General features: G+C 49.6%; 2 protein-coding genes across 4 annotated transcripts; both read left to right on the top strand.

Annotated features, from left to right (window-relative positions):
• Window positions 1-2,356: 2,356 nt before the first annotated feature.
• On the top strand, window positions 2,357-11,515 carry Hdgf (heparin binding growth factor). 2 transcript variants are annotated; one of them, XM_041656397.1, is made up of 6 exons: window positions 2,357-2,737; window positions 8,653-8,729; window positions 8,874-9,012; window positions 9,571-9,756; window positions 9,946-10,169; window positions 10,362-11,515. In XM_041656397.1, exons 1-6 carry the CDS (start codon window positions 2,651-2,653, stop codon window positions 10,366-10,368), a joined length of 720 nt encoding a protein of 239 aa, XP_041512331.1. In that variant the 5' UTR covers window positions 2,357-2,650; the 3' UTR covers window positions 10,369-11,515. The 2 variants fall into 2 exon arrangements, with proteins under 2 accessions (XP_041512331.1, XP_041512332.1); XM_041656398.1 differs by lacking the exon at window positions 2,357-2,737 and adding an exon at window positions 2,955-2,978.
• Window positions 11,516-15,168: 3,653 nt separating this feature from the next.
• On the top strand, window positions 15,169-20,834 carry Mrpl24 (mitochondrial ribosomal protein L24). 2 transcript variants are annotated; one of them, XM_041656176.1, is made up of 7 exons: window positions 15,169-15,438; window positions 15,810-15,914; window positions 19,221-19,456; window positions 19,534-19,629; window positions 19,819-19,922; window positions 20,305-20,435; window positions 20,617-20,834. In XM_041656176.1, exons 3-7 carry the CDS (start codon window positions 19,274-19,276, stop codon window positions 20,751-20,753), a joined length of 651 nt encoding a protein of 216 aa, XP_041512110.1. In that variant the 5' UTR covers window positions 15,169-15,438; window positions 15,810-15,914; window positions 19,221-19,273; the 3' UTR covers window positions 20,754-20,834. The 2 variants fall into 2 exon arrangements, with proteins under 2 accessions (XP_041512110.1, XP_041512109.1); XM_041656175.1 differs by lacking the exon at window positions 15,810-15,914 and having other exon boundaries at window positions 15,173-15,438.
• The last annotated feature ends 33 nt before the right edge of the window (window positions 20,835-20,867 follow it).

Here is a 20,867-nt window from a genome sequence, read left to right on the forward strand (position 1 = left end):
AGAGACAGGCGGATCATTCTGTACACCCATGTACAGAGCGAGTTCCAGGACAACCAGGACTGTGACACAGAGAAACCTTGTCTGGAAAAACAAAACAAAACACAAAAGAAAAAGAAACAGGCTATTTTAAGTTAAAAGAGCTAGCCAGAAATATGCCTAAACTAGGCCAGTTACTCAAAACTAATAGTAAGTCTCTGTGTCATGATTTGGGAGCTGGTTGGTGCCCCCCCCCCCCCAAAAAAAACCTGTTTACACTGGACTCACTCAAGAAACTCCTGTCTCGTAAAACAAACAAACAAACAAACAAACAAAAAAAGGGCTGGAGAGGTGGCTCAGTGGTTAAGGACACTTGCTGCTCCTCTAGAAGATGCAAGTTCAGCCCCCAGCCCCCGCGTTAATGGGCTCACAATAGTCTGCAGCTCCAGTTTCAGGGGTTGGAAGCCCTCCTCTGCACACTTAGAAGCACAAATTAAAAAAAAAAAAAAAAACAACTTCAAATCTCTTTGAAACGAACAATATGACAATAGGGATGCATATCTTTAATTCCAGCACTCAGGAAGAAGAGGCAAGCTGGTCTGTGAGTTCCAGGGAGGCCAAGGCTATAAGTAAGACTGTCTCAAAACAAAACAAAAAAGAACCCAAATAACAACAAAGAACCCATTCCAACAAATAGAAATGTAAGTACAACAAAATTCTTGTTTGGGTTGTGATCTGAGAGCAGGTTTTGGGTCCATCATTCCCATCATAATTTAAGAAGATAACCCAGGGGGGCTGGAGAGATGGCTCAGTGGTTAAGAGCACTGACTGCTCTTCTGGAGGTCCTGAGTTCAATTCCCAGCAACCACATGGTGGCTCTCAACCATCTGTAACGAGATCTGGCGCCCTCTTCTGGCCTTCAGGCATGGAGGCTGAACACTGTGTACATAATAAATAAATCTTTAAAAAAAAAAAAAAAAAGAAGATAACCCAGGCCATGCAGTGGTGGTGCTCAGCTTTAACCTCAGCACTCAGGAGTCAGTCTAAATTCAAGACCAGCCTGGTCTGCAGCATGAGTTCCAGGACAGCCAGGGCTACACGGAGAAGCCCTGACTCAAGGACTCCCCACCACCAATATCTATATCTATATATATCTCAGGACAGTATTCCAGAATTTGATAAAGTCATATTCATTCTCAAAGACATGGCTTTGGCAAAGTCCTCTCAGATTACCAGGATTATAAATCTCCACACCGGATTTAGTGATAGTCCAGTCTTCCTTCACCCTTTAGGACCTTCTCATTTTGTGAGGTTAGCTGGTGTTAGGGAATATTATTTTAAGATGTGTTACATTTGTTTACTGATGCAAAGATGTGTCGCATTCTTTTATGTTGCATTTGTTTAACTCTGTGTTAAAGCTGTGTTACTTTGTCTAAAACACCTGACTGGACTACTATAGAGCTGAACCGCCAATAGCAAGGCAGGAGAAACGATAGGCGATAGGCGGGACAGGAAGGCACAGAGAATAAATAAAAGGAGAAAGAGGGAGGGGCAGGAGCATGGAGAGGAAAATGTTAGGGTTCTACTACCTCAGCCAGTCAAAGGGTAAGCGTGGAAGTAAGATTAAGAAAGAGGAAAATCTCAGAGACAAAATGTAGTCAGGATAATTTAAAAAGGAAAGCTGGCTAGAAATAAACCAAGCTAAGGCCAGGCATTCATTAATAAGAATTAATCCATATTGTTTATTTGGCAGCCCGGTGGCAGGCCCCCAAAGAGTCCAAAGAATAAAAAAGAACCAACAAGCTGGTGGAAGTCCAGATTAATTTACTAAGCAGCAGCATAGATTATGAGCATCTACTGTACCCCGAAAATGCCCGCAATCTCTTGGGCACCATGGGACTACCAGTTTCAAGCCTTTCCTCCGCTGTTTAGGCTGCCCTACTAAGATTCGAACTCTTATCACCCCGACTCCATCCCCAGAAGAAGTACGTGGAAGCCCAGGATGGCCCGTACACCGTTCTGCGTTACCCACGGCTCTCGCCTTGGCCGTCTTACTAGAAGCCAGCGGCGAACCAGATACGTGGGTAGGGGGACACTGTGCAACAGTAGGCCCCGCGTGGCTGGCTGGCAGCGCCCCGTGGAGCAGGAGGGAGGGGCACGTGCAGCTTGTCCAGCAGGCGCCCGCACCTCGGGAGCTGGCACTCACCACCCTCCCGCACACAAAGCCCGCTCGGCGAGCTCGGCGCTCGGCTCCTCGGGCCTGTGCCGCCGCTCTCAACCTGAGGCCTCCAGGTTGGGCGCCGGGCCCGGGCAGGCATCAGGCGTCGAGCCTCGGCGCTCATCGAACCGCCGCGGGCGGGAGTGCAAGGGGAGGAGTGGGCCGCGGGGGGTGGGGTGGAGGAAGCGGCTCGCACTGAGGAGGGAGCAATTGAATTTCAAACACAAACAAGCGCACGAGCGCGCCCCGAGCCGAGCGTTGCCCACCGCGCCCGCCCCGTCCGAGCGGCGCGCGGGCGCAGACGCCGTGGCTGCTCCGGAGCTCGCGCCAGGGGCCACCATCGAGGCGGGGGCCGCGCGAGGGCCGGAGCGCAGCGGCGCCACAACCGCCGCACGCGCAAACTTGGGCTCGCGCTTCCCGGCTCGGCGCGGAGCCCGGGGCGCCCGCGGCCCCGCCATGTCGCGATCCAACCGGCAGAAGGAGTACAAATGCGGGGACCTGGTGTTCGCGAAGATGAAGGGTTACCCACACTGGCCGGCCCGGGTGAGCAGTGGGGCCATCGCGGGCCCTGATGCGGTTGCATAACGATCGGGAGGGCTCTGTCGCCAAGCGCAGAGCGGGCGGAGGGGGCCCCGGGCCTGCTCGCCCTGGTGGGAGTCCTTCACCGCTTACATAACGGAGATGGCGGGGGCCAGCACCTGGCCGGCGGCGCCGCGTGCTCAGTCCGCCCGCAACTCTGCTACCGGCCGAGGCTTTGGGCGCACGGTCGGGGAGTGGCCCGGTGGTGAGTCGCTTCTTCTAGCGCGATTCCTAACCCCTTCGGGGATCCCCGAGTCTCTATTGATAGTTGCCTTCAGTTCGGATTTCTCTTCCTGGGCAAACGGTTGCGAAGGGTCCCAGTCCACAGAGGGTTAAGTGGAGGTAGAGCTGTAGTCTAGCAAACTTTCTTCGAGTATTTTGTAGGAAATCTGAAGTTGGGAGGTCGTGGAGTGATTGAGGGGACTTAAGAAATGGTCTGCCTATGTGTCACTCTGCTACAACCCGTTAGCCTTCAGCTTTACGAGAACATCCCTCCATATGCCGCCAGCTCCGATTTGGAACTGTAGGCAGCAGGGCCTCGTGTGCTTGGGAAGACCTGTACAGATCACCTTGGTGAGGCGGGGGATTGCCTCCGCAGCACACCAGCGAGCCTTTCCCAGAGGCCCGTGTCGGCCACGTGGTTGTTTCAACCCGCCAGCAGAAGGGCCTTCCCCATTCCAGCACCTGGCCAGGTGGGAGGGTGGGGCCGAAAGCCTGCTGTGTTGATCACCTTTCCTCCAAGGGAAAGGTTAAGTGAGTGTGTGGGTGCTTCTGGCAACTTCAAAGTGAATGTGGAGGGGCCCTTGGTACTGGCTGAAGGCATGACTCAGCCCCTAGGGTGTGGGGTTTGTGTAAAGCGAAATCCTAGGGCAGAAAGGCCTGAAGGAGGGGTCCTGAAGCAGGATTGCTTTGAGGCTTTTGCTTTTCCAGCATGGCTGACTGTTCATCTGGCTCAGGAAGTTCCTCCATGCTCTCTTGGTTACTATTCAGGGTGTTGAGCCAGCTTGATGATTGAGAAAACCCAAGTGCTCCTCCATACTCTTTCCCCCTCGCAAAGAGTGTGTGTGTGTCCAATCCCATTTGCCTGAGCTCCTTGCTCTCTGAAACTTTCAAGTGGGTCAAATAAGGCCTGGCCTCTGGCTTGGGAGTGAAGTGCAGAGAGAAACCAGACTCGGTTCCAGAGCCTTAGAAGGGCTTGACTGAAGCTAGGCGCTCTCTCTCTCTCTCTCTCTCTCTCTCTCTCTCTCTCTCTCTCTGTGTGTGTGTGTGTGTGTGTGTGAAAGAGAGAGAGAGATGTGAACAGTCATGTACTTTACCCTGCACTGGCTTCTTGGGCAGGGCAAGAATTGAACACAGGTCTCTACTACTGCTTCCCCTTCTTGCTGGCGGTTCAGTGGTAAGCTATGCCTGAGAAAGGAGAAATACTTATGAAGTGTAGAGGTAGGAATCTTGTGGTATGTCTTATTCCTTGAGACCTATTGCCCTATGAGAAAGCCCCTCTGATTTCTGGTGACCTTTGGCTAGAAGACACCATGGAGCAGGGATACCATCCGTACCATCCGTTTCTTTTCAGTATGAGCTCCAGGACAGAAGGGTAGGACAGAGAGGCAATTTCTTTCTCTATTGAGGCCTCAACCTCAATAGAGATAAGAGTTGTGAGTGGATCTCAGAGTTAGGCACACTAACACTTTGCTGGCTTGGTTGTGACACTTCAGGGGTTCCCAAAAGGAGAAAACAGTCTGTCTCCCAAATCCCAGTTCCTTAGAACCTGTCTTAGCTCTTCCTGAGGTGTAGCCAGAATCTTCAGCCCTGATGCAGGTCCCTTCTTGCACCTTGCTTCCCTCATTTCTGCTTCTGGGAAAAGACTAAAACGGCTTGAGATTGAAGTCATAGGGGCCACATGGTAGCAGGCCTGACTGGAAGAATGCCTGATGACTCCATCTTACCCTCTTCCCTCTTCTTCCTGCCCGACTTCCTGGAGGATCTCCAGGCACTTAACAAACGAGTTTCCCTCTCGTCCAGTCTACCCTGGGTGCCTTTCTCCTCTCCCAATCCTGGAGACACACGCTCCCGAGCAGTCTAGAGCCTCCCTCCTGACTCTTTTCTCTTTTCTGCCCTTGGCCTTGCCACACTGAGGTGCCTCCTGTCCTGGACATTCTGGTTCCCTAGGTCAAGTCAGCCAGATGAGCTAGTGTGTTCCTAGCTTTCCTCAGCCTTCCTAAATGCCCGGTGATCTTGGACCAGCCCTGAGTGCTGTGGGCATGGTGTTCAGTTCTCCCTGCTCCTGTGAACTCTGCAAATGGCTTCAAAGGCCTCTGGCCTGGACAGGGTAGGGTTTCTAGTGTTTGGGGCCTGTCTGATGGAAATGCAGAGGAGTTTCAGAATCTCCTTCCAGGTGGCTAGAGGAGGAAGTGTGGTAGGCTCCCCAGCACATCTGGCCCCACCCTGGTTTACTCTCCTTTGACTCACGGAGTTTAGTCACCACCTGGGAGGCAGATTCAGGACAGACTTCTTTGAGACTGACATGGGAGAGCTGCCATGCACATCTAAGCCCCAGGAAAGACAGTTGCTTCTTTGTAGCTGGAGGGTGGGGGTGCTGCCACAGAAGTGATTTCTCCTCTTTTGGGGGGGGGGGGGATTGGAAAAGCTTTTGAGCGGAAAGCATTCCCATCCCCCAATCCTACCTGCTACACCTATGTATAATAGTTAGGGTTGTTGGGAAATGAGCCTCTTAAGGAAGAGGCCTATCTGCTCTCATTCCTCCACACCCAACCTTTATGTAGCTGGAAGCTGGCAGGACTGGTGGAGTTGGTGTGTCCAATTCCATCCAGCCTTGTGTCTAGGACTGGGCGGCTAGAGGCCTCCTGGGTCCCCTGCCACACGATTAGATTCTGCCTGTTGTTTGCTCTCCATGGAAAGATGAGGCGTTTCAGTCGGTGTTCTTGGAGTCTCCTAACCCTTCCTCCACCCTCTTTCTTTTAGAGTCTCCTCTCTTCCCTTTCATTACACTGGATTACCAGGCTGAAAGCACAGTGATGCCCTGACGTGGGTGTGGGCTCTCCAGCACTTCAGCCTGGATCCCCACTCCCGCATAGGTGTGTGAGAGAGCCTTGCTACCGTTGTCCTTTACTTGTCTCCTGGGATTTCTTAAGCCCTGGAGGCTTCTCCCCCGCCCCGTGTGTGTGTGTGTGTGTGTGTGTGTGTGCGTGTGTGCGCCCGCGCGCGCGCCCGCAAACCTTCTCTGAGAAGAGAGGGGGGATAGCTGATAACTTGAGTCAGGTGTCCTGTCCAGCTCCTCCCCGTCCCCACCCCTTAGAGCATGTCCCCCTCCCCCCTTGCTTTCCAGTCCTAGCTTAGTTTCACGTACAGCCCAAGATTTGCGTGCCAGATTACGGGCTTTAGTGTCCCCTCCTCCCCAATCCGGGATGGCAGGCCTGGGGGGAGGGGTGGTCACATTCCTGGTGGCTGAGTGGCCCCGGAGGGGCGGAGTTGAGTTGTCATAGTGATGGGGATCACGGTTGTGGGGGAACTGCGTGCCTTTTCACCAGGTTCCCACACCCCAGCATCTCCTGATTCTTGGGCTGGGCCTAGTTTGACTTGTGCTTTCCTAGGGGGAGGGGCTGGCCGAAGTCCCCAGAGGCCACGGGGCAAGGGGGAGGGGCCCAGAAGCCTAAAGACTTCCAAGTCTGGGGCAAGATGACCTTCCGTGTCGTACCCACTCAGCTCATTCTAGTCACAGCCTCCCTGTCTCCTCAGTGTTCCCAGTGGGCCCTCTTTCTCTAACCACTGCCTTGGCCTGCCTTTTAGGTTTGTGTCTGCAGCCTCAGCCAACATGGCCACCTGGCCTCTGGAGGAGGGCGGGCATTTGGGAGTGTTGCAAGGATTGCTGGGAGTTGTAGTCCCTGCCCCAACAGCTTGGCTTGGCCTGAACTTCAGGACAATCCGAGGCTAAGCTGGCCAACTGTTCTCTCTTGATTTCAAACTTTAACCTCAGCACTTACTACCTTTACTGCAGAATTCCTTCTGGGTCATCGGGCAAGCAATCTCAAGAAATTAGGTCTAGATTGAAAAGATGCCTTGGTGGTTAAGAGCACTGGCTGCTCTTCCATAGGACCTGGGATTCTATTCTCAGCGTCTATGTGGCAGCTCACAAAAAAACCTGTCCCAGGGGATCTGACACCCTCTTCTGGCTTCCTCAGGCATTCGTGAGGTATACAGGAATAACACTGTGGAAAACGTGTGTGTGTGTGTGTTTTTAAAGAAAATTAGAGCCTGGTGGTGGTGCAGACATTTAATTCCAACACTCTGGAGGCAGAGACAGGCAGATCTCTGAGTTCAAGGCTAGCGTGATCTAATTAGTTCCAGGATAGCCAAAACTATACAAAGAAATACTCTCTCAAAAAAAGGGGGGGTAGGCTTGAAGTCTGGTCCTTATTATAATGTGTCGTTTTTTTTCCTTGGGAAGGGCGTGTCTTTCTTGACTCAGCATCCCTATCTGTAAAAAAGATTTTACTTATTTTAGTGACTTTCAAAGTTTTCAGAATTATTTTAGCTGGCTTTCAAGGCCAACCTAGTGTGTAGAGTGAGTTCCAGGACAACTAGGACTACACAGAGAAACCCTGCCTGGAAAATAACCCGATAGAAAGATAGATGATAGGTAGATAGATAGATAGATAGATAGATGTAATAAATAAATAGATAAATAAATGTAAATAAAAATAAAATAAAACTTTTATATTTATTTGTTTTGGTGGTTTGTTTATGTTTGGTGCAGAGTCTCACTATGTAGCTTTGACTGTCCTGGAACTCAATATATATACAAGACTGGCTTTGAACTCAGAGATCTGCCTTCCACTGCCTCCCAGGGTACTGTGTTTAAAGGTAGGCACCACAATGCCCATCAGGATTTCAGAACTGTATCACCAGGCCTGACTCATGTGTGCTGGAGATGCAAGCCGACCTGATCTGGGTGTGGTGGGTACTACTTTGGACAGCAGAATCATGAGTTCCAGCCTGAGCTATATATGGTGAGATCTTGTCACCAGAAAAAAAAAAAAGAACAGATAGCTCACAAAAATATCCACCAAGTAATGAGTGTGTTTGTAAAATTGGAACTGGTCAGAGATGAAGCTTTCTGGGGGGCATGATGGTGGGGTTGAAGTTGCTCAGAAAGAATTTTGTAAACCTGACAGGCTGACAGGAAGGGCAGTATTAACTTCTCATTAAACACCCCCAATCCTGTGACTTAAGAGCTGTGACTCAATATTTTACAGATGGGAAACAGGCAGAGGCTCACCAACCTATCTAAGGCCAATCTCTAAATGTAGCGGAGCAGACATTCAGATTTACCTGGATATGGTGGCGCACACCTTTAATCCCAACACTCGGGAGACAGGCAGGTGGATCTCTGTGAATTTGAGGCCAGCCTGGGCTACACAGAGGAAACCCTGATGGTGGGGAGTTCCGACTTTGCATTGAGAAGGAGTGGGCAGTGATCATGAGAGAGTTGAGATTCTTTGACATTTTATAATTGGAGATGGGTATGTGACTGAGGCAGGAGGATCAGGCTGGGCTGCATAGCAAGAAAGACACTGTCTCAAAATACAAAGAAGTAACAGTATTGGTCTTAGGAGTGGCAGAGAGAATGGCACTTTGGCCAGGATTGGACACTGGAGATGTTCTCTGAAGGAGAGTGGAGTCGCCCTGGATTTGTTAGACTTTCCTGTTAGTTTAATTTGGACAAGTTGGACTACTAGCCATGTTTTGCAGATTGGGTATTCTCCGGAGTCCTGTTCTGTCTGGCTTTATACAAACGTCACGTTGCCCAGAATGAGGCCTTGGGACTCAAACTCACATCTTCTCTTCCTTTCTTGCCCTAGATTGATGAGATGCCTGAGGCTGCTGTGAAATCAACAGCCAACAAATACCAAGTCTTTTTTTTTGGAACCCACGAGACGTGAGTGAGGGGACAGTGGGGTGCAGGTGGGACACTGTGGGAATACCATTGTGGGGAGGGGGGGGTGATGATATCTGTCCGTGTCTGGCATTTAGCTTGGTGGCAGCTTGGGGCTTGAGAGCACAGTCTCCCGTCTCTCCCCAGGGCATTCCTGGGCCCCAAAGACCTCTTCCCTTATGAGGAATCCAAGGAGAAGTTTGGCAAGCCCAACAAGAGGAAAGGGTTCAGCGAGGGGCTGTGGGAGATCGAGAACAACCCTACAGTCAAGGCCTCTGGCTACCAGGTGAGCAGAGCCCTGGAAGGCAGGTGTATGTGGGTCCAGGAGCCTTGCCTAGAATCTCAAGGCCTTTGGGGTGGTCGTGATAGGACTTCTCAAGAGAGGGACCTGGAGGGTGTGGGGTTACTTGTAGTTAGAGGCCACTGCTGATGGCATTGAGGACAAGAATAGGATGGACACGGTAAGTGGGGTAAGCCTTTGTTGGGCCCATCGTTAGTAAGAGGACACAACCTTCCAAGAGGAGGTTCTTGTGAGCCGGGCAGGACAAGGCGGGAGGGCAGGGGGAGCGGGGTCGTGGGGAACGGGTCCCAGATCCCTTTGGGAGAAGTTGACCCGAGGTTTTGCCTCCTGCTCCAGCCCTCCCCCCTCCTGCACAGAGCCCTGCCTGCCCGGCCTGTGGGTTAACCCCAGGGCTAACCAACAGAGGTGGGTCTCAAATCACTTGTGAGACTGGGCACCTGGGTGGGGGTGGGGGAGAGGTGGGCAGAAGAAGGAGTGAGTGTCTAGGGGGTGGTTGGGGAGGGACTAGTCTCTGGTGCCACTCCGCCTCTGATGTCTTCACAGTCCTCCCAGAAAAAGAGCTGTGTGGAAGAGGCTGAGCTGGAGCCTGGAGGCCCCGAGGGCGACGGTGACAAGAAAGGTGGCGCAGAGGGCAGCAGCGATGAGGAAGGGAAACTGGTCATCGATGAGCCGGCCAAGGAGAAGAATGAGAAGGGTGTGCTGAAGAGGAGAGCAGGGGACATGCTAGAGGTGACTGTCAGGATGTGCCTGCAGCATTTTCTGGGTATCCAACTGAAGAGTGGGGCACAGGTTTTCTGGGTAGCAGAGGGTAGCTGGACAGTGGGTAGCACTCTGGAAAGAGGCCCTGAGGAGGACTGTAGGCACAGGGAGATTAACTGTCTCTAGTCTCAGTTGATGTCCTCTGACAATCTGTCCTAGGACTCCCCTAAACGTCCCAAGGAGTCAGGAGACCATGAAGAGGAAGAAAAGGAGGTGGCTACCTTGGAGGGTGAGAGGCCCCTACCGGTAGAGATGGAGAAGAACAGCACCCCCTCTGAGCCAGACTCTGGCCGGGGACCTCCTCCAGAGGAAGAGGAAGATGAAGACGAGGAGGAGGCTACCAAGGAAGAGGCTGAAGCCCAGGGTGCCAGAGACCATGAGAGGTGGGTGAGCTAGCTTGGCGGTGGGCTGGGAGGGTGCAGCCACACCAGGAGAGGAGGACATAGAAGAGGGTGTGCAGTAGTCAGGCTGTCTGGAGGCTGGGGGGGGGCTCTTCCAGAAGACCTGCACTGGCTGGGGCAAGGCTAGGCCAAGGCCATACCATTAACCCTTCTCCCTCCAACCCTCCCCTGCAGCCTGTAGCCACCAATGTTTCAAGAGGAGCCCCTGCCCCGTTCCTGCTGCTGTCTGGGTGCTACTGGGGAAACTGGCCATGGCCTACAAACTGGGAACCCTTTTCCCACCCAACCCACTCTCCTCCTTCACTCAGTTTCTCCTTTTTTAAGCCCATCTCCTGGAGACTGGCTTGATCTTCACCTCCAGTTCCCTGTACCCTGTGACCTGAGTCAGGGCCATGTGCTCTGGAATGAGATGAGGCCGTTATCTCCTTAGATTTGTTTCCTAGGACTTGCGTTGGGGTCTGGGCCGCTGTTTCCCCTCTTGACACCTTTGCCCTCCTTGCAGGTACTCTAGACCTTTGGGCTGGGCGGGGCAGGAGAGGGGTAATGGAATATTAACTTGAGTATGGGTTCTTGGGTGGCATCTCCTGAGCTCGTGCTCTTACACCTATTTTCCCATCTGCCCAAATTCAAGAAAAGGGGACACTGGGAAAGAGGCTCCCATCCATACATCCTTTGATGATTTTGAGAACTTTTTTTTTCCCCCTGAACCCTAGGGTTCAAGGAATTATAGTTTAACATCGAGACTTTGGGGTTTCCACATGGTTAGGGTCCAGGACCTGGAGAGCTGATAATCTGAAAGATTGACTCATCATTTGTAGTGTCTCTCTAGATCTCAGGTCAGAGATGGGTAACGGGGGGGGGGGGACGACCCTGCTGCCTTCTTCCCCCCCTGAGCTCCAGGCCAACCTCTAGTCAGATACATCACCCAGACAGAAAGGAAAAGATACATTTTTTAGGAAATGTTTTTAATAAAAGAAAATTACAAAAAGGAAAAAAAAAAACCAACCTGTTAATCCCAACCCTTTGTGTGCCCCCCACTACTGACCCGTTTCTGGGGTGCACTGGGAGGCTCCCTTTCTGTTCGAGTTGATAACTCCTTGGAGCTGGTCCTCTGGTGTTGGCACACATCCAGCTTGTAGCCCACTGAATACCGGGGAAAGTGCTCTCTCCCAGCCTCTTATGGGGTTCTTACACCCCCTTCCTTCTTTTGTTCCTGTCCCTCCCTTGGGCTCTGAAGAAAAATTGCTGACTGTAGCTTTGGAAGTGTAGCTCTGAAAACCATAGACAATTTGAATTCTAGGAAAATAAAGCCGTTGATTACTATCCTGGATCCTGACTAATTGTTTTTGAGTGTCTGAGTTAAATGGAGAGGGGAAGGGAGACAAGTCGACCTCTTCCTTGCTGTCCATTCCCACACGAGACTACACAAACCGACACCATCCGTTCTACCCTTGCAAGTGTCTGGGAGGGTCAAAAACATCTATATAATTTTTTTAGGTATATTTTATGGGTGTTTTGCCCACATTTATGTATGTGCATCACATGGAAGCCTGGTACCCGAGGAGGTCAGAAGAAGCCATTGAGTCCTCTGGTACTGGAGTTGTGGCAACCAAACCCAAGTCCTCTGCAAGAACAGCAACTGCTTGTTGAGCCTTTTCTTCAGCAACTAGCCTAACATTTTTGAGCCAGGTGTGATAGCACAAATCTGTATTCTCACCAGTGGGAAAGCAGGAGGATCATGAGTTCAGTGCCAGCCTGGTCTGTACAAAAAGCCCATGTTCAAAACGCCCCCCCCCCCATGTACACATTAAAAAAATGGCATAAGAAATAGGTTTTAAGGGGCTAAGGATATATACATAAAGACACACATACCTCAGTTGGTAAATTGCCTAGTATTCACAAATCAGAAGCCCTGGATTTGGCCCCCAGCCACAGCAAAAAGCAGGTGTGATGGATACATGGCTATAATCCCCAGCACACTGAAGATGGAGGAGGGGGTCAGAAGTTTATGCTTTCTACACAAGCCAGATGACCTGACTTTTCTTCCAGAGACCAGAAAAGCTGGGTGTGCTCTTAGGCACAGAAAAGAGACTCATCTGGTCATCTGTCACCTGCCTCAACAATCTGGAAGATGTCCTCTAACCTCCACAGGGGTGTGGTGGCACAGGCGCCTGCCTGCACTAATGCAACCAGGGCCTTGCTAAGTTAAATCTCTAATCTCACTAAGTAAAACTTTAAAAGACAATTTGTAAGAAAGTAGAAAAAGTAACAAAGCACCCATACTATATGGTAATTGTAGAGTTGGTTTAACAGTTGAAGAGTAGTTGTTCTTCCAGAGGACCTAGGTTCAGTTACCAGCACCTGTACTGACCCAGAACCATCCATAACTTCAGCTCCAAGGGATCCAGTACCCTTTTCTGACTTCCCCTGTACCAGGCACACATGTGGCACATACAATACATGGAGGCAAAATATTCATACACATAAATCTAAATTTTTATTACATTTTACTTTGTGTGCCTTTGTGAAGGTTAAGGACAATTTCCAGGAATCAGTCTCTACCATGTGAGACCCAGGTCATCGTGCAGGTAGGTGCCTTTACCCACTGAGCTATCTGACCAGCCCAATAAATTTAAAAATTATTTTAAAGTCAAGCCAGGCGGTGGTGGTGCACGCCTTTAATCCCAGCATTTGGGAGGCAGAGACAGGTGGATCTCCCAGTTCAAGGCCAGCCTGGTCTACAGAACTGAGTACCAGGACAGGCTCCAAAGCCACACAGAGAAACCCTGTCTCAAAAAGCAAGATCATCTGCAGGTGTGCAGCAAGCTTTTGTGCGGGTATTCATGATGTTGGTTATATAGAGACGCTTGGGGACTCAAAAAAGAGAAAGAGTGAAGAGGATCAACAAATGGTTATGGAAAGTGTGTGACTTGTCTGAGTCAGGGTCTCATGTAACCCAGGATACATTTTAACTATGGATGAGGATGACCTTAAAGTGATCTCTAAGTGCTGAGATTTCAGGTCTGCTTAGCCATCTCTGGTTTTTGTTTTTGAAAGAGGGTCTCCCTGTTGGTCTCAAACTCATGATCCTCTTGTCTTAGTCTCTAAAGTTTGGGAAAAAGTGAGTGGTTTGGTTCTAGAAAAGTCTTGGACCACAGTTTAGGGAGGATAAGTTAACCATTTGACGCTAGTTAGGTTGCTAACCATGCGTCAGCTTGGATTAGCTAGGTGTGGTGGTGTACACCTGGGATCTCAGCACAAGGCCAGCCTGGTCTACATAGTGAGTTCTGGAACAGCCAGGGCTACATCATGAGACCCTGTCTCAATAATAAAACAAGGCTTCTAGGCAAGAGTTACCACTTTCTTTTTTCCCAAAAAAGGTTGATAGTTTCTCTGTGTAACAGCCCTGCCTGCCCTGGAACTCACTTGACCAGCTAGCTGGCTCCAAACTCAGGAATTAATGACTTATTTTTCCCTTGGATATTTGAGACAGGGTTTCTCTGTGTAGCTTTGGAGCCTTCCTGGTAAAGGTGTGTGCCACCACTGCCAGACTGAATTCATGACTTTTAATTTCAGCGTTCACTTGAAGGTCTGCAGATGGCTTGGCAGTTGCAAAGGAAGCTGGTTGGGCTCCCAGCACTCACATCAGGCAGCTCACAACTACCTTGTAACTCCAGTTTAAGGACACCCAATACCTTCACCTTCTGGCTGCCACAGGCACCAGCGCACATTTCCTACACTTAAGCCGTGGTGGGGAGTGCCGGGTCTTTCAGAGTTCGAGGCCAGCCTGGTCTACAGAATGAGTTCCAAAATATCCAGGGCTAGGGCAGTTGAAGAGATGGTTCAGCACTGACTGCTTCTTCAAAGGATGCAGGTTTGATTCCCAGCACCCACGTGGCAGCTCGCAACTCCAGTTCCGGGGGGACCCGACACCCTCACACAGACAAAGAACCAAAGCATGTGAAAAAAAAAAAACGAAGGGGAAGGGGCTATACAGAGAAATCCTGTCTCAGGAAAAAATTAGGAAGGTACATAAACATAAATAAAATGTTGAGAAGAAAGGTGCAGTGAACACTACGGGTCGGGTCAGTCTGGAGCATCACATAAACCAGGCTTGATTATGAACCCCAGCACCTAGGAAGTGAGGGCAGAAACTAGCAAGTTTGAGGTGAGCCTGGGCTACATGAGACTCAGAAAACAGTTGAGAGGATGGACGCCAAGTCCAACTTGCTGAGAGGCTGGTTTATTGGTTGGGCTAGGCAGGCCTACCTTCATCTCAGGCCTAAAATGACCAAACTGCTTTCTCAGAGGTGGAGTTTGAGGTCAATGACAAATCTGGTGCTGATGGCCTCAGTTATACACATCCTTTCTAGTTATACACATCCTAAGAACAAAGGACATTTCTTCAGGCTCTCCTAAACACTGACTAATTCAAGTTCCTGGTGTTACAAACCAGACTGGTTACAGGGGATAGCCGACCCAAAGCTCTCTTGGTCACTAGACTTGCTGTGATCAGGACAGGCAGGTGAGTGGCCAAAGAGCGAGTTGCTCAAGGTCTCACTGCTAGGTTTTGCTAGAGAAGCCTGCTAGTCCACTGATGGTGGAAGAGAGGGCAGGTAGGGTGTGGACAGATGGATACTTTCCAGTATCTCTATATAGATTGTTTAGCTCACTTAATATTGAAAGGACCCAAGAATACCCATTCCTCTACAAAGGTGGGGCGGTTTTATAATATGCTCTTCAAGTAGAGAAGAGCCAGGACACAATGGCAGTAATCTCACCTAGAAATGGATCCCTTTGCTTTGAATAGGAAGTCATAACCACCTAGAAAATGGAGCCTTGTTCTCTGTGAACTACAACTCCCAGTGGCCTCCACGCAAAGCACTTACAGGAAAGTACCCAGCGAATCCGCCCATCTTTCGCCTTCAATTCCCGACATGCCTTTCACACCCGGGATTTCCTACTTTTGTCCAGATTTTCTGTTTCAGGTCATTTTGTAGCGACGGACTACAGATCCCAGCAAGCTGAGAGGCTCGCTTCGTTTTTAAGCGTCCTCTCTGCAATTAGACTACACCTCCCAGACTGCCCGTGTATAGTACCCACGTGCGAAGAAAGGTTGGGAAAAGTGAGGCTGCTGGTCACCGGTGGTCGTCGCGAAGGAAGGGACTTCCTTTTCCTAGTCTTAAACTGAGGGGCAGTCCCCTCCTTGGGTTTCTCTTTACTAGGAGGTTGGAGTTGTCGTCGGATCTGGGTGAGTCTGACAGGGGAAGTGCTTGAAGGGCTTGACCTGAGGGCTTGCATTGAGAAGAAAGCCTACGGCGGAAGTGGCACCAGTATCCTATTGTGTAGGGAACCGAAGGGAAAAATGGAGTGGGGCGTGCCCGGTTCTCCTTTCTCATCCCAGAGCCTCGAAACCTCTCTCTCTCTCCCTCTCTCTCTCTCTCTCTCTCTCTCTCTCTCTCTCTCTCTCCTCACTCCCTCTCCCTCCCCCCTCCCTCTCTTTTTCTCTCGTCCTCTCCCCCCCCCTCTCCTCTCCCCCCCCCCCGTCCTCTCCTCTCTTCCCTCCCCTCCCTCCCCCCCCCTCTCGCCCCCCTTCTCTCTCTCCGCTCCTCTCTGCCTCAGGCCCGTTTTTCGTACTAGTGAACAGGATCTTAATGAGAATTGCAGCACATCCTGGATACCGAGAAGACCAAATACGTTGAAATCCTCAGTTTTCGACTTGGCCAGGTGCTTAGAATCAGTATGTTGGATCTGAATAGAAATATTTAAGCCCTTGTATTCATCTAGCATCATGGATAACACTGGGCTCCTCAACCCCCGCGTCTCCTATCCTGAGGTGTATAAAAAAGGGAAGAGTACCCCACTTATACAGAATTACTTGCCCATTACATATGAATCCCCGAGTTTGATCACCAGTACTCACTCCCCTCCCCCACCACAAAAACAAACAAAAAAACGAGATTAGGAGCAATTTCATCGCTGCCCTTAGGCTTCTGTGAGATGCTACTTAATATGGTACCAGGCTAGCAGCTGCTATTTAGAAAGCTCACTGCAGGCTAAGCTAGCCTTCTGCATTGGGCCTTTTGACTTGGTTGTTTTGATTCGAGCAGGTCCCACCTTGTAGCTCAGACTGTTCTGTAGCTGCTGTGTGGGACAGGCTGACCTTGAACTCACAGTAATTATGATGCTTCTGACTTCAAGGCGCGAGTCAGCTTCACTTAGCAGTTTGGTTTTGTTTGTTATTGTTGAGACGGTCTCTCTGTGTAGTCTTGACTGGCCCAGAACTGCTGTGTAGACTAGGCTCGCCTTGAACTCGCTGAGATCTGCCACCCAAGTGCTGGGATAAAGGGTTTGTCCTATTGCACTCATCATTGATCCTTTATTTTTAGTTTTTTAGATTTTTTTTTAATATGTAGAAGTGTTTGTGGGCATGTATGTATGTACACCATGTATGTTCTTGGTACCCACTAAGGTCAAAATAGGGTATGGAATTGGAGTTATGGATGGTCCTCTGTAAGAACAACACATGCTCTTAACTGCAGAGCCTTGTCCCTCCCTCTACCATTAAAAATATTTAAAAGTTGAGAGCTGGAGAGATGGCTCAGCAGTTAAGAGCACTGGCTTATGACCATCTAAAGTGGCACCTTTCAGACACAAAGTGCAGACAGAGCACTCATATATATAAAATAAATCTTTTAAAAAACAATTAAAAGTCAGGGTTTTTCTATGTAGCCCAGCCCCAAGTCTCACTTAGTCTTTTTGTTCTTACTTGCCAAGTGTTAGCATTACAGATGTGCACAGTCACATCTGGCTCCTTTTACCATTTTTTCCAAATTGGATTTATTAATTTTTTTCTTTTTTTTAAGATTTATTTATTATATATGCTGTATTCTGCTTCATGTATGCCTGCAGGCCAGAAGAGGGCACCAGATCTCATTACAGAAGGTTGTGAGCCACCATGTGGTTGCTGGGAATTGAACTCAGGACCTTCAGAAGAACAGGCAGTGCTCCTAACCTCTGAGCCATTGCTGCAGCCCGATTTATTAATTTTTTTAAATGTGTGTTTTGCCTACATGTATGTATATGCATTTCCTTGCATGCCTGATTCCTAGAGAAGCCAGATGAGGGCATTGGATCCCCTGCAACTGGCATTCTGGGTGGTGTGAAACACCATGAAGGTGCTGGGAATCAAATGCAGGTTCTCCTGAAAAGGAGCAAGTGCTCTTAAGTGCTGAGCCTTCTCTTTAGCCCCGCCCCCACTTCTACCACAGTCTCCCAAGGAGCTGGAATGCCTGGCTTAAAGCACTTACTTTTTATCAGTTAATTCGGTAATCTGTTAATTTAGTCTACTGCCCAAGTTGTGAGTCTAGGAGTCTTGGGGTCCTTAAGTCTTAGAGGAAAAGCCATTCTTAGGGAGGAGTGGGTTGTTGACAGTCTGTTGACAGAGGTTTCTGTTCCACTCGGTCCCACAGCCATTCAGTCCCAAAAAAACACACAGAGGCCTACATTAATTATAAACTGGTTGCCTTATTAGCTCAGGCTTATTAACTTACTCTTACATCGTAAATTAACCCATAATTCTTGTCTGTGTTAGCCACATGGCTTGGTACCTTTTACCAGAAAGGCATTCTCATCTTGCTTCCTCTGCATCTGGGTGATGACTGCAGACTCAGCCTTTCTTCTTCCCAGAATTCTCCTGTTCTGGTTGCCCTGCCTATACTTCCTGCCTGGCTACTGGCAGTACAGTGACATGTCTTTATAGGGCACAGGACCATTGTCCCACAGCAGCGAGTCTTTCCTGTGTGAGGTTAGAAGACAGAACATGGGTTCAAGCCAATAAAATGGCCTTATTAGCTGGCTGGCGACTGCATTGGGTATTGGGGATCCCAGTGTATCTGCAAGCATTTCTCAAGTGGAGGTTTTAGGCACAAAAAACACACCCTGGGTTGACACACAGCCAAAAGCAGAACTATAAAACCAAAAAGCAAGATTATAATACATGTAGAGACTTTCCCAGAACCGCAGACTTTGATAGATTGGGTTTTTGTTTTCATTGGAGGTGCTGTCTATGTGGTGAGTTTTATGGCCTGAATGGAGTCAGTTGTGTGAAGGTCTGGGGCCTGTTACATGGGCACACTGTAAGCTGTTTTTATCCTTGCTACGCTCTTTACTGCCTTGTGACTGCTCAGTCCTTTTCTTTCATTACCTGCTTCTCCCGTCCTGCTATTCATGCATTCACTAAATAACTGTCTTAAGTATCTCAAGTGCCGAGTTCTCGTGAGACAGCAGTGCAAGGAGCTAGATAGTGTGGCTCCTGGACTCAGGGAATTTTTTTTTTTTTTTTGAAACATAGTTTTTCTGTTGCCCTGCCTGGCTGTCCTGGAAGTTGCTCTGTAGACCAGGCTGGTCTCGAACTCAGAGATCCGCCTGCCTCTGCCTTCCAAATGCTGAGATTTAAAGACATGTGCCACTATTGTCTGGCGGCCTCAAGTGAATTTTTTACTTCAAAGTCAGTTGGTGGGGTTGAATGCTGATACCGCCCCCATAGTAGCTTTATCACTGCAGATAATACATAACCCTATTGTTTTCTCATTTGTAAAGACAACTTGTGAGAAGAGATGAAGTCCACTGCGCAAGAGAGTCTATGTATGCTTTAATAACATTCCTGTGTTGTGAATGGTAGTACTAGGGAAGCAGATGAATTTGAGAGTTCAAGGCCAGCTTGGTCTACATAGTGGATTCTAGGTCAGCCAGAGCTACATAGTGAGACCCTGCCTCAAAAAACAAACAAGGGGCTGGAGAGATGGCCCAGTGGTTAAGAACATTGACTGCTCTTCCAGAGGACCTGGGTTTATTTCCCGGCACACATATGGTGTCTCACAACTGTTTGTAACTCCAGTTCCATGGGACCCAACATCATCACCTAGCTATACATGCATGCAAAACACCAATGCTCATAAAACAGAAATAGATTAAAAACAAACAAAAGTTCCTTCCTTAGTTCAACTTTTTATTGTTTCTCTTGACTCATAGTTGATGAAGAAACTTTTTGAGTCTTTCACTGGTGAGATTTCTTACATCTGACTATGCGACTTTCGGCCCTGCTGGCCTTGGCATCCAAAGCCACCCTCCCTCCCCACTACCGCTATGGGATGAGCCGTCCAGGCTCCCTCTCAGACAAGAGGAAGAATCCTCCATGGAGCAGACGGCGCCCAGTGGTGGTAGAGCCCATCTCTGATGAAGACTGGCACCTATTCTGTGGAGACATGGTGAGAACATCAAGACAGAGTGACGGGAAGGCTTGTGGGCAACAATCTCCTGCCTCTGTCCTCTCATCATCTTACAGGTGGAAATCTTAGAAGGCAAAGATGCTGGGAAGCAGGGCAAAGTGGTCCAAGTCATTCGACAGCGGAACTGGGTTGTCCTGGAGGGGTTGAACACGGTGAGTGAAAGGATGATGAAAGCTGGGAAGTCTTCCCCATCTGTCTCTCTTTTCTTAAGAGCAGCATGGGGAGACAGGAAACTGGCTGAGGGGCAGGCTATACAAGCGGGCTTGGGCTGAATATGCTAAGTAGTAGTAGGGAAATCCCTTCACACACTTTGCTTTCTGATAATGCCTTCTCCCGGACAGCATTACCGTTATGTTGGCAGAACCACGGATCACCGAGGGACCATGATCCCCAGTGAAGCCCCCTTGCTTCACCACCAGGTCAAGCTAGTGGACCCTGTGGACAGGCAAGCACACAGGCCTCTGGTCAAGGGGTTCTAACTCGAGTTATTTATCACATGGGAATGGTTTGTTGGATATGCTAGAACTCAGGGGAATCCATTTCTTTTTTTGGGTGAGGGGAGGGGTTCGAGACAGGGTTTCTCTGTGTAGTCCTGGCTGTCCTGGCTACAATGCTGGCCTGGAACTCAGAGATCTGCCTGCCTCTGCCTCCTGAGTGCTGGGATCGAAAGTGCACCACCACTGCCCAGTGGGTCTGTTTCTTGCATACAATTGTCAGTAACCATGACAGAAACAAAAGTGGTAACCCAAGTTACCATTGCCTTCAATTTTGGGTTGGAGGGTGGCACAAGGATCTGGCTCTAGACTCATTTTTTTTCTCTTTACCAGGAAACCCACTGAGATCCAGTGGAGATTTACTGAGGCAGGAGAGCGGGTTCGAGTCTCTACAAGATCTGGGCGAATTATCCCCAAGCCTGAATTTCCTCGAGCAGACGGCATTGTCCCTGAAACATGGACTGGTAAGCTGGGGTGGGCAGGAAGAAGGCAGGGATGTGAGGTGTGAGAGGAAAAGCAAAGTTGGTAGGGCTAGGGATGTAGCGTGGTGGAGCGCTCGCCTAGCTGTCTGCAAGGTCATGGCTTCCATCCCCACACTGCAAGAAATAAACAGTCGGCAAATTATCCTTTCTTCTGACTCAACAGATGGCCCCAAGGACACATCAGTGGAAGATGCTCTAGAAAGAACGTATGTGCCCCGGCTAAAGACATTAGAAGAAGATGTGATGGAGGCTATGGGGATCCAGGAGACTCGAAGACACAAGAAGGTTTATTGGTACTGAGACTGAGCTGCTGCCTGCTCTGTCTTCACCTTGAGAGTGGAGGCCCCTCTTCTCCAGCACTAATAAAGAGCCATGAGAGTAGCTGCTGCCCCGCCTCTCTTCCTTCCTCAAGTG

The sequence above is a fragment of the Microtus oregoni genome, unplaced genomic scaffold (assembly GCF_018167655.1).
Source record: "Microtus oregoni isolate MIOR12 unplaced genomic scaffold, Mior012 000007F_ref0000211, whole genome shotgun sequence".
NCBI lineage: Eukaryota > Metazoa > Chordata > Mammalia > Rodentia > Cricetidae > Microtus > Microtus oregoni.

What these genes read in the sequence shown, in the direction of transcription:
- Hdgf (XM_041656397.1), top strand. Translation starts at nt 2,651, where the DNA reads ATGTCGCGATCCAACCGGCAGAAGGAGTACAAATGCGGGGACCTGGTG. An exon ending in TTTTTTGGAACCCACGAGAC is followed by an intron (nt 8,730 to 8,873) that starts GTGAGTGAGGGG and finishes GTCTCTCCCCAG; the next exon opens with GGCATTCCTGGGCCCCAAAG. An exon ending in TCAAGGCCTCTGGCTACCAG is followed by an intron (nt 9,013 to 9,570) that starts GTGAGCAGAGCC and finishes ATGTCTTCACAG; the next exon opens with TCCTCCCAGAAAAAGAGCTG.
- Mrpl24 (XM_041656176.1), top strand. Translation starts at nt 19,274, where the DNA reads ATGCGACTTTCGGCCCTGCTGGCCTTGGCATCCAAAGCCACCCTCCCT. An exon ending in ACCTATTCTGTGGAGACATG is followed by an intron (nt 19,457 to 19,533) that starts GTGAGAACATCA and finishes ATCATCTTACAG; the next exon opens with GTGGAAATCTTAGAAGGCAA. An exon ending in TCCTGGAGGGGTTGAACACG is followed by an intron (nt 19,630 to 19,818) that starts GTGAGTGAAAGG and finishes TCTCCCGGACAG; the next exon opens with CATTACCGTTATGTTGGCAG.